At 38.0% G+C, this 12720-nt stretch overlaps 1 protein-coding gene across 2 annotated transcripts in view; it reads right to left on the reverse strand.

Moving 5' to 3' along the window:
• Positions 1-12720, reverse strand: part of PTCD3 (pentatricopeptide repeat domain 3) — a 38608-nt gene that overhangs the window by 9695 nt on the left and 16193 nt on the right. For both annotated transcript variants that reach the window (XM_083378527.1, XM_083378526.1), the window contains exons 12-20: positions 9760-9842; positions 8003-8147; positions 6966-7016; positions 6212-6301; positions 5252-5280; positions 4353-4459; positions 3460-3538; positions 3278-3368; positions 2642-2727 (exon numbers count right to left, since the gene is read on the reverse strand). In XM_083378527.1, the coding sequence (XP_083234653.1) occupies positions 2642-2727; positions 3278-3368; positions 3460-3538; positions 4353-4459; positions 5252-5280; positions 6212-6301; positions 6966-7016; positions 8003-8147; positions 9760-9842 (761 nt within the window). The remainder of the gene's footprint in view (positions 1-2641; positions 2728-3277; positions 3369-3459; positions 3539-4352; positions 4460-5251; positions 5281-6211; positions 6302-6965; positions 7017-8002; positions 8148-9759; positions 9843-12720) is intronic.

Below are 12720 nucleotides of genomic sequence, written 5' to 3' on the forward strand. Positions count from 1 at the left end.
CTGACCCCAAAACCACGAATGATCTCACCCAGTGGCTTCATATAGATGTTGAACAGTAGGTGGAATTGGTAGGCGGTTGATGAAATAGTACTCTCCCAAGCACGTGTTGGCAAGCTATTGTAAAAATGAGTATTTAACTATTCATTATGATAAACCAAAATCTTACTTTTCTAAAATATCAGAAATAAATATAATATAAAATATCAGAAAGAAATACAAAAAAACCAATATAAATATCTCAGGGTTTTTTTCCAAATAGCAAAATTACTGTTCAAAACAGCCATATTCTCAAAAGCACAATGAGCACCAAGATCATCTTAAGATTTTACAGGATGCAAGGAAGTAAATTTGTCCCTGTAAAAACTAAATTTTTTCAGACCAATGCAACTGCACAATTGATGTACGAGTAGTCCTCACTTAAGAACCATGCCTTCAGCAACTGTTAACTATCGCACTACATCTAGTTATGACCAGTCCTGTTTATGACTGATTACAAATGAATTTATGACCGTTGCAGTAACCCCATGCTCATTTCCTGAAAATTATATGCTTGGCAGCTGACCTGCATCTACAACCAGAGTGCAATTTAACTCCTCCTGCTGCCTATCTTGTCCCTCATCTTTGCCCTTTTCGCCACTTTGCCTTCCTCCACTCTACTTCCCAATGCCCCCCATAGCCCCCAATTTATCTTTGCCCTCTTCTTGCTCCCACTGATTAGATGTAACCAGCCTGGCCCTTTGTGAAGCAACTGCTAGCTATGCAAAACCTTCCTGAACAGCTGCCCCATGAAGGACCATGTGTGGCTCATCTTGTCAGTGGTGAGAGGAAAATGATGGCAGTGAGTTGGGGTGGGGTGGGGACAGGGGCAACAGAATACAGGTGGTGAGACAGTAAAACACAAAGTGGTCAAAAAAGCAGAGATGGGGGAGAACAGGTAGGTGCAGGCAAGTGCAGCAAGGCAGGAGAAGTGTGAGGTGCTAGCCTAATGACTGCATATTCCAAAACTGCAATTGGGATTACTGAAACTGTGGTTGTTAAGTGGTCTGGTCATGTAATCGCTCCGCAACAGAAATCCCAGCCCCTCGTTGGGTCATGAAGCAAGGACTAAAGGATAGCTGTCCTGATGTTACAACTCCAAAACCGTAAGAAATTTATAGACAATAGTATATAACTAAAATGGTTATGTATTTGTTATTCTTAAATGCCACAATTCATTTAAACTTTCTTAACTCACTTTAGATTAGCATTACTTTCTACAGATTTTAGACTAATTTTATAACTATACTAGACAATCTGTGCTCCCATATTATTTTTCTTATGGAGACTGGCAGAGAGCATTGGAAATCTCCCTTCCTTTCTTTCCTTTCCAGCAGGCAAGTTGCTGTTGGGTGGGAGAGGAAGCAAGGGATTGCAAGACTGGCTAGGAAACTGTCACAGAACTTTGAAAATAAAAATTATGTAACCATAGCAGTAGCCAAATAGCACTGAAGCAGCCACAACGTTCTTAAATTTCATTCCCTTGAAAATTATGGGTCCTGGATTTTGGACATTCTGTAACTTAGCCTATTTAAGGTAAATTGGTTCAAAAATTATTTTCCTATGATGCACAGTTTCACACAGTTAAAGGATACTGGAATGAGAATTTTAATATTATATAAATATGCTATAAGATACCTATATTGCTTTCTTTTTATAATATTATATGGTAGTTAGTATTGCAGGGTTCCCAGCCCTGGGCTATGGACCAGTAGCACTCCATGGCACACCAGAAACTGGGCCATGGAAACGAGTAAAGCCCCATCCACCCATGCATGGAATGCAGTCAGCGTGTGAAACCACGGTCTCTCCAGTCCTCAGAAAAACCTCCATGGAACTGGTCCCTGGTTCCCATAAGATTGGGGGCCACTGATGTATTGTACATATAATTTTCAATATCTTTTTGGCATGCACTGGGCATTTCTATTGCACTAGCTTTGAAATGATTAACTTATTATATGATGAATCATAAACCACCTTGGAAGATTACTTTTTCTATTAATAGGTAGCTATGTGTTAGGAATGAAGTGTATGAAGATGAAATATGCCAAGTGAAGACGTTTTAGGAAAGCAAAGGAAAAGAATAAGATTTCTTCCAGTGGCTTGCTCTGCTGAGAAAATAGAGGAACTTCCCTAATGTATATTGTTTTACTGCAAACATGGATATTATTGCAATTCCATCAAAATAAATCCTGCAACATTTTTCTGTGTTTTGTTACAATAAGAAATAGTAGGGGCAGGCCTCCTGGATTCATTTCAGCACTAGCTAATAAATGCCATTGACCTCTGTAATTTTTATAAGTGTTAACACAGAGGTCTCCAACCTTTTTTGTTTGGCGAACCGGAGGGAAAGGGAGGGGGAAGCATTTCATGTGCATGCACACAAAAGGGTCCATGAGCACATGCAACGCAAACAGGGTGGTGCTGGTGCCCACGTGATTCTTGCTAGTACCACTGTTTTTGCTGCGCAGTGCCCCATTTGCATAGTGGCGGTAGCGCTAGCGCAAGTGTGGGTAAGTGTGTGCACATAGTAGTACGCCGCGGCCCACAGGTTGGGGAACCCTGTGTTAACATTGTCCACATCCCATGTTCCATCAAGACTCACCTCCGGAGACTGTACGTCTCTTGCCATAAGAGCCAGAACTTCTTCTACAACAGGGTCTCTGAGACTAAATCCAAATTGCTTAATATCTGGACAGTAAAAAAAGTTATCAGAAATAAAATCATTGCAAGCAGTTCTTGATCAATGAAATTAGAGACTTTACTAAAAGAGATATATGGTTGTTTAATCCTTAAATTCAACTGAGTCTAATTAACTATTATTGTGTGGCTACAGATTTGTTGTAGAACACAAAGGCAGGAAAATGTACACACTATATGAAAGTTAAGCTAGAGAGTGACAGATACGTTGTTTTGATGAGGAGTGACATTATTAAACATCCAATCTGACTAGATCTTCTTTCCTACAATGGGATCTGTCACTGGGGATTGCTAAGAAATTTTACAAACTGCAGTAGCAAGTTTGCAATCTGAACAATAAATCTCCAGTCTCATAGAATGAGACACCATGATAAAAGTTTTCCTGATTCAAGCTGATAACATCACAATGTAGCTCTGATCTAAAGGCATATTCAAATTTAAGTGATGCTTAGAGGCAAATCTGCCTAATATTAGTTCTTCTGATTAAATTGGGAAGATGACTTGCTTATAACATTGGGAACAGGAAAACAGTATAATTAACCTTTCCAGATCTGGGGAATCAATTCCAAACAATTGCCAGAGTCCAGTGCCTGAAGAAGCAACAGCATTGTTCTGATATTCGGGTAAAATGCCTGAAGGGAAAAATATGCAAAATTCTCGATAATCAGTTTTAAATGTTAAAATTTTAAAGTCACAAAAAATAAATTAACAAATAATACTTACTGATGGAACCAGTTTTTTATACCACTTCAACAAAACATCAAGATGTTCCATCATAGACAACAATTCAAAAAATGACATACTATAGCAAAGAAAGAAAGAATCCGTTATTAAAACCCTATCAACTTCAACATGAAAAGGGTTACCATGTAATTTTTCTAAGTTTATGTTCTCACTTCTCAAATAGCTGTAAATAACTTTTAAATAAAATCTTAAAAGTTATGAACCTCAAAGAAAATGCAGGAAATAGTATAATTACCTAGCTTTACCTAACAAAATTAAAATCGACTGCTGGTAAAACTTCACTTATAAATTTGGAATTAGATCACTGTTTACTTCTTTCTAGGTATTGTTATTGTAGCCATTCTAATGTAAGCCGTTTTAAGCCTGATCTTGTAAAGCTGACATGATCAGGGCTTTCTCTTTGCTCCAATATTATTTCCTGATGGAAAAGCAAGATCTGCAACTTCACGGTTCTCCTGGACTCAGGGCTCCTTTGGGGTGGAAGGACCTTCTAGAGTTAATGATGTCCTCATCACTTCTTCCAACAACTGTAACATGCTGTCCTTAAATCTGCCTGTAAAAAGCACTTCAAAGCAGCAGATGATGCAAAATGCAGCAGCTTTTGTGCTTATTCATTTTGAGAGCACATTATACCTTCCTAGGGCCCTGTACTGGCTACCAATAAACTTCTGGATGTAATTTAAAGTTTGGTTTTAACCTACACGGCTCTCCATGGTTTGTTACCAGGTTACTTTCAAAACCTTATTTGTCACCTAGAATCTGCCTGCCCTACACAATTGTTCCAAGAAAAGTATCCTGTGATATCTCCCTGTGGAAATTTTGTTTATGACTATAAGTGATTTCTATAATTATGAATTCTAAATAACAATTACTAATAAAAGTTCTTCTGTGACATATCTCCCAACATTATCCTGTTGTCTGCTTTCTCCAACATTCTATGTAGCCGATAAGCAAGTTGAACATCCTTCAGTTCCAGACACTGCAATAAAGGTACAAAATATCAATCCTTGAATCCAAGCAATAGCGATTATTCTACTACACAGAATGTCATTTTAGCAAGAAGCACAAAATCCCAATTCATTTTATAAAGGATTACAAGTTAGTAAAATATCTTAGGATGAGGGGCAGGTGGCAGGTAAAATTAAAAGACTTAGATGAAGTGCAAAGCAGGACTGATCTTTTTGACATCTTATTTTCTGGATCAGAAGAATAGCAAAGTTTTGGTGGTCTCACATCAGATTCCAAGATTATTCCACAAATTTTCTACAGAGAGCATATATTATTTTAAAAACAGCTTTTAAATCTAGCTAATACATAGCCAGAAAGCTACTGAAATATATAAGGTAAGGTAAAGGTTCCCTCGCACATGTGTGCTAGTCGTTTCCGACTCTAGGGGCCAGTGCTCATCTCCGTTTCAAAGCTGAAGAGCCAGCGTTTGTCCGAGGACGTCTCCTTGGTCATGTGGCCGGCATGACTAGACGCCAAAGGCGCACGGAACACTGTTACCTTCCCACCGTAGTGGTCCCTATTTTTCTACTTGCATTTTTACGTGCTTTCAAACTGCTAGGTTGGCAGAAGCTGGGACAAGTAACAGGCGTTCACACTGTTACGCGGCACTCGGGATTCGCCCCACCAAACTGCCGACCTTCTGTTCGACAACCTCAGCGTCCTAACCCACTGAGCCACTGCGTCCCTTACTGAAATATATATTTACATTTAAACAAGTGTGAATGTGTATCTACCCCAACATACAGAAATCAAGTCCACTTACTGTTTTCATTGCTCTTGGAAAGAAGTGGACTGGAAAAGAAGAAGTAGTGATTATTATTTTTGAACATTCTCTAGCAATCCAAAAGAGAGTTTCTTAGGATTACTGAAACAAATTCAAAGGGCTCAAAAACAATTCAACAAATGTATCATGTCAAAGAATTCTAGCACATTGCTTCTCAAACCAACATACCATTTAAAGCCATAATTACATAGCATTTAAATATTTAAGGCTTTGAGCACAGGATACAAGTAACTGTACCCTAATCAATTGTTGAGAACACAGAATACTAACACTATGCTAACATATTACATTTCTTCATGCTTGACTAAACCCTACTGTACTGTATTAACTACAACTGATTGGTTTGTGTATGTCTGGTTAAAGTAAACTATAGTCATAAAACATCACATCCGAATTCCCCAAACAGACTAAGCCTAAATCAAACAAGCACAGTATGGCTAAGCACATAAACTCAGCCTTACCCTGAAGGTACATGAGGTATGCTGAGGCATTCAACAACAGGAGTTATCTTCCTATTACGCAGAAAGCCAGAGAGGCATTCTTTTTTAAAAAAAAATGGGTGAGAAAAGCATTTTAGAATGAAATTCGAGGATAAGAGTTGGACCATATGGCTTTATCACAAGTGAAAACATAAAACAGTGGAACAAAATGATTAGATTATCTGGCCACATCAAGGACTAGTTCATTATTTTATACCTCTTTCTTATAATTGGAGAATTCATTGTTTAGCGTCCTAGCCTCCTTTCAAAAACGTCTAGGAGGCATAGACAACAAATACTGTTGACACAATTGATTTACATATTACTTATTTAGAATAGAAACAAATGCCAAGAAACATTGCTGTTTATTAGCTAACTCTCATATAGTTTCAAAAATTACCTTTGTCATACATTAGTCATGCCCTATGCAAAACTGCTATGAAATAAAAGAAGTACATACTATCATCTGGATCTTGAGGACAAAAAGTTTTTCTTTCAATTTCATTTAGTATAGCATATAGCACATGGGACTGGGATTCAGCAAATCCAGCTGTATAACAAAAAGCAGAGTTAAGTTTTTATTGAACTAGAGTTATTAAAAGGCAGGTAAAATATTTTTCTATGAAAATGAGATCAGATTGTGAGGTCAGGTGCAACAGATAAATTAAATGGCAAATTATAAGCAGATTGTTAGAAAGTTTTCATAATAATTTTGCTTATGATTGTTGCTCATAATTGAAGAAACTAGTTGGGCTTCATATCACTGAAAAATCTGACTAGTTATTATGACTCAAGGTACTGAGGCTTTAAAACAACAAAATAGTACATCAAAATCAGTTGTGGGAGGCACCAAGGGAAGCTCAGCCAATCTCAGTGTATATATGGTTATACTTTGACAATAATAAAGGTTCATTCATTTGCATGGAAATGCAAATGGACTTAATTGTCCTGATTGTCTCTGAATCTCTCAAGGACTTTTAGAACCATGCATTATAAATTTCTGCTAAATATAATGTAATTAAAAAGAGGCTCAATATTTCAACATTTTATTTTAGAGTTTATTATGAAAAAAGATCCAGACTCAGATGAAAGAAAAAGATCCACACAACCAGAGCAAATCTGAAGCAAATTCTATGCAGCAAAAGCCAGGAGAGATATTATTCCAACAGAATTTTACACAAATTCACAAGACTAAAAAAACAGACACTACATACCAATGTTATGTGACATGCACAGCAAATGGTAATATGTTGCGAGGCTAGGTTCTGAAATAAATACATAACAAATCAAAGCTGAACATGACTGACATACAAAAATGTATTACATTGTATTAGATGCATGTAACATTTCATATCAAGGATAATATTTGAGTTAATGACTTGATATAATTTAAAAGTAAAATTGATTATTTTTCACATAGTAATGTTTCCTCTTCCCCTTAAAGATATAATAGAGGCAATATTTGAAACCTCCCAGGGGGACTATATTGAAGATGTTGGTGTGTAGGGGGGAGATGGAGGATGTGGTCTCAAGTTATAATTTATATTTGGTTACCTTTTTATGCTGCTTTATTTATCCTTTCTGTGATACTGCTTTTAAGGTACTGTATTTAACAGAATAACAGAACAGAAAAAAAGTTGGAAGGGACCTTGGAGGTCTTCTAGTCCAACCCCCTGCTCAGGCAGGAAACCTTATACCATTTCAGGCAAATGGCTGTCCAGTCTCTTCTTAAAAACCTCCAGCGTTGGAGCATTCACCATCTCTGGAGGCAGGTTGTTCCACTGGTTAATTGTTCTAACTGTCAGGAAGTTTCTCCTTAGTTCTAGGTTGCTTCTCTCCTTGACTAGTTTCCATCCGTTGCTTCTTGTCCTGCCTTCTGATGCTTTGGGGAATAGCTTGGCTCCCTCTTCTTTAGGGCAGCCCCTGAGATATTGGAACACTGCTCTCATGTCACCCTTAGTCCTTCTCTTCATAAAACTACACATACCCAATTCCACCAACTGTACTTTGTATGTTTTAGTTTCCAGTCCCCTAATAATCTTGGTTGCTTTTCTCTGCAGTCTTTCTAGACTCTCAACATCTTTTTGTATGCCTTTTTTAAGGAAGTTTATTGAAGTTATTATTATCAGTTAAACAATAACTTTGCAGGTCAAAATGGATGAATAATTCAAAATAAGAGAAATATTACTACTAAGGTTTAATACAGAAAAAGAGTATTGGATTAATCTTACAGACTGCATAAAATTCTTACCTATATTTAGTGCTCTCATCTCATTCAAGACCAATCTAGTCTTAGCCCGGGGTACCTTACCACACTGCTTCAATGCTTTCAGGATAGAATTAAAAGTTAGTAGATTTGGTTGTATATCCTGTTCAGCCATCTGTCTCAGCAGGTCCTATTAACCAAAATATCAAGAAATTGATTTAACTTTTATGTAAAAATAATGTTCCCATTCCTTCAAATTGTGTATTTATATCTTGTCCCCCTACACAAGTCCTTAGCATTTACACGCATATTTGTTTAATGCCATTCTAGAATACTATCAACCATATCCTTCTATAATTACATTGATCATTTAAAATGTATTATAAAGATAAAAGATAAATCTGGCATAGAAAGTAAAATTGATAAAATAGGCAGAATCTCCCAATACTAAATATAGCACAAAATTAACACGCATAATTAGTTAAATAAGTGTTAAAAATACTACTACCCAAGAAAGCTGTCTGACCACAGTTGAAGGGAAAATAATGTAGACAGCGGGTAAACCTGAGGAAGTTGCTCCTCAGAAGTAGAAAAGGCCCTTTTTTTGTAACCAGTCTCCTTGTGTCATCTGGAAATTACGTGGAAATCAAATTTCATTAATTGTATTGCTTTAAATAGCTTTTTTCAAGATGTAGTTTTGAATAAGATTTCCAGAGTTTGTGACAATTCTAGGTTCACTGAACTTAACAATTGTAGAACACGTTTTTTCTGTCTTGGGGCCAAGCTGATTATTAATCAAGATCTGCCATTATCACTATTTTTTTTGAGAAAAAACACCTAATAAGGGCTAATAACAAAATATAAGCGCTTTATCAAAGTTAAGTACAGTAACACTGAGCTTTTTGCAACAACATATCTGTTTACAACATCCTTAACATGTGCAATTCAATTAGAGCCCTTTTCTACAATCTCAAAAGCAAGCCCTTTCAACTGACCCTCCCCCCAAGTCTCAACCTGTTTCTAATATATAGTGAAGTAATTTAACTTATATACTACCAGGAGCCATTTATAAGTTGGGTGATCAATAAATTTTATTTATTTAGACAGACCTTCGCTTGTTTCGCCGGGACCTTAAAACTTGGTTGTTTGATCTTGCTGGCCTGGACTGAGGGGGTTTTAATTTAATTTTAATTGTGGGCTAGTCTTATTTAATTCTATTTTAAAGTGTACTTATTGTATTGTTTTAACTCACCCTGCAAACTGCCCTGAGTCCTTCGGGAATAGGGCGGTATATAAAATCAGTTAAATAAATAAATAAATAAATAAATAAATAAATAAATATAATGAGAACGATCTCATCAAATTTGATGCTGGGTTTGACTTGATGTATTCTGCAGTTTTATGCAAGATAATATATTTGTTTCTTTGTTTCTACAAGTAAATTATAAGATAAAACTGGGTCTTGGGGAGGTAAAAAAAAAGTCATGAATACACAACTGAAGCTCCTCTCCTCACATGCATTGAATGCATATGCCTCATACTGGAATTTATGTCATTATATTTGTACTGATCATTATATAAAAGAAGTTACTCCGTCTCACTGATGAGGACATATTATTAAAACTTTTGAACTGATTACACAGAATTTATATATATAAAACCATAAAATATTAGAAAATGAGCAAATGTGGATGATACCTAACTATAAAAGTGCATTAATAATAAATTTAAATAAAACAATATGATTTAACTTTAGCTACATATTTACTATGAAAAAGTTCAAATCAACAGTTTCTCCTTACTTCAATACATGCCCATTTCTCAATGTATTTTTCCTTAACTTCTATAGCTGCTAAAATAAGTGTATTGAAGATGCTCACATCAGCTGAAACAAACAGAAAGTCAGTTACAACATAAGAAATAGCACGTTTATTGTTTGTATTATAGTTGAAGCAATCAGTATATCTTTATATTATGGTTGAAGCAGCTCAGTGTAAGGCGAAATTCTCATGTGAGCCAGGTCCCAGAAAGCCAGCCACTTGCCAGCAATGGTGGGACACAGATAACTCACACTCAGCTCCCATGATTCAGCTGAGGTCCGTACCCCTGCGCCATTCATCATTGCTGCAAACAAATGCTCCAACAGTCAGAAATCCAGTACTATATCTAGAGAGGGGAGGCACGCATTAAGACCACAAGCAGCATTGCCATGTTATCAGTTATATCTCTGTTCTCCCCTCCCTTCTCACTTAAAGCATGGCCACTTATTTGTCAAATTTAGAGATGCTCATCTCACACACAGTGGCAATAAAGCCTCCTATTGAAACAAAACAATTAAAACAATGAACATAGGTAAAGAGACCATAAGCGGGAGAATATTACATATAATATAGCCAACACATTCCCAGGTATCCCCAACTTGCTGAAAAAAAATCAAACTACATTTTAAGGGCTTTCTGAAAGGCTATAAGGGTTGGGGCTAGCATCATCTCCTGAGGCATGTTGTCCAGAGGGTTTCAGCAGAAAAGGCTCACCTTTTAAGTCCCATCAGATGGGACCCACAACATTCCTCTCCTTCCAGATGGGACGGGTAGATGTAATTGGGAAGGGGAAATCCCTCAGATAATCTGACCTATGCCATGTGGGGGTCAAAACCAGCACCTTATACTGGAGCTGAAAATAAACTGGTAGCCAAAGCAGCTCATGAAGCAGAGGTGTAACATATGTCCTCTTAGGGACCAATAGAATTGCCCATGCCACTCCATTTTGTACTAGCTGACACTGCTGGTTATCCTTCAACAGCAGCCCCATGTACAGTGCATTATAATAGTCTATGCAACGGTGACCAGGGCAAGGTAACTGTGACAAAAGCCTCATGGTTCAGAAAAGGACACAACTGGCATGCAATACAAAGTTGTGCAAAAGTCCTCCTTGGCTCATCCTTAGTGGCAGATGATCTCTCTCACTGGTTTCGTATACTGTAGATATCAAACAAGAGTGGGGAAAGAATCAAACTTTGCAACAGCCCACAAAGTAGAGGCCAAAGGCAGGATCTTTCACTCCCAATCAGCACCAACTAGCATTGGCTTCTGAGCAAGGAAGAAAACTAACACAATACTATGCTGCCCACTCTCAATCCCCAAAGTTGATTCAGAAAAATACCTTGGTCAATGTTAATGAAAGCTACTGAGGGTCAAGCATAGTCAGGATGGATGCATTATTCCTACCCTGTTCTCCCCAGAGATTATTCAAATCAACGAAACCAATGTTGTTTCCTTCCCATCTCCAAGTCTGAATCTTGACTCAAAGAGGTCCAGATAATATGCTTCATTCAGGGTCTGCTGAAACTGCTGTGTAACAACCTTTCCTAAAAAAGATATTCACACAGCAGCTTCAGCACACCCTGAATGAAACAGATTATCTGGACATCTTTGAGATCCAGCCATGGTTTATTTATTTATTTATATTTATTTATTTTAATTCCATTTATATCCCGCCCTTCTCCGAAGACTCAGGGCGGCTTACAAGCTTAGCAGTAGCCTTCATTCTATGTATATGCCTGCTTATTAGGGCTTTCACACACCCCCAAGCGGCATTATTACAAAGTCAGCTTATTGCCCCCAACAATCTGGGTCATCATTTTACCTACCTCGGAAGGATGGAAGGCTGAGTCAACCTTGAGCCTGGTGGGACGCGAACCTGCACTAATTGCAGGCAGCTGGTGTTACTTAAGGAGGCATTAGCCCACTGCTCCACCAAGGCTTGAGGGGGCAAACCAATGTCTCTTTAAAAGACAAAAGAACCGCCCCTTTTCTCAAGAATGAATTAATCGTTGCCAGAACCCAGCCACATGCCTCCTTCAAGGCAACTTCAGCAAGCCAGAAGTGGCATGAAGATAGCCAAACTCATAGTCATAAGGACCCTGTCTGCTTCCTCAGGCCTAACAGGTTCAGACTACTTTCAGTAAATAGGGCAAGATTGTGCCCTAGACATCTCCACCAGACCTGCACCAGGGTTGACATCTAATGGGGAATGAATTTCAACAATTTTGCTTAACAGATGCTCTGAAAATTTTTCTGCTTGGCCTTGAAAAAGTTCAGGTTACTGTTGCCTGGAAGATCTTGTGTCATCTGAAATAAAACTGCTGGATGACAATTTGCAGACACAATAGGGCAGAGAAATATTATTGCTTTGCTGGTCTTTTTGCCACAAGATAGGCCTAAACAGCAGATTGACCTGTGTTGGTGAAGTCCATTCTTTGTTGACCTTCAGTGACTTCAGATGCTTCTTCTCCCATTCACTTTCCTCAGCAATTTTGTAAATCAGACAGAAATGGGATGCCCAGAATGGGAGAGATTGGATAGGATCCACATCATCCTATCCACATCCGCAATCTTCATATTCCAAACAGCAACTAAGACATGCAGCAGGCCCTCAGGAACAAACCCTAGTTCCCTCTGGAATCCTCCAGGTTCATTAGCTGCCAATGTCTTTTTGTTACCACTGCTGGCAAGACATGGCTAGCCTGGCTCTTTGCAAGGTAGCTACTGACCACGAGGCCTTCTTCCCAAGGTCTTGAGGAAAACAGAGGTGGAGTGCAGGATGGTGGGGTCAGGAGTGTAGGGGGTCAAAAGAGCAGAGAAGGGGGGGAAATAGGGTAGGTGGTGTGGAATATGCACATAACTTTGTGACTGAGCTTAAATTCCATTGTTCAGCACTATCATAACTTCAAACAATTGTTCAATAAATGGCCATTAAATGAG

The sequence above is a fragment of the Vipera ursinii genome (genome assembly GCF_947247035.1).
Source record: "Vipera ursinii genome assembly, chromosome: Z".
In the NCBI taxonomy this organism is placed as follows: Eukaryota; Metazoa; Chordata; class Lepidosauria; order Squamata; family Viperidae; genus Vipera; species Vipera ursinii.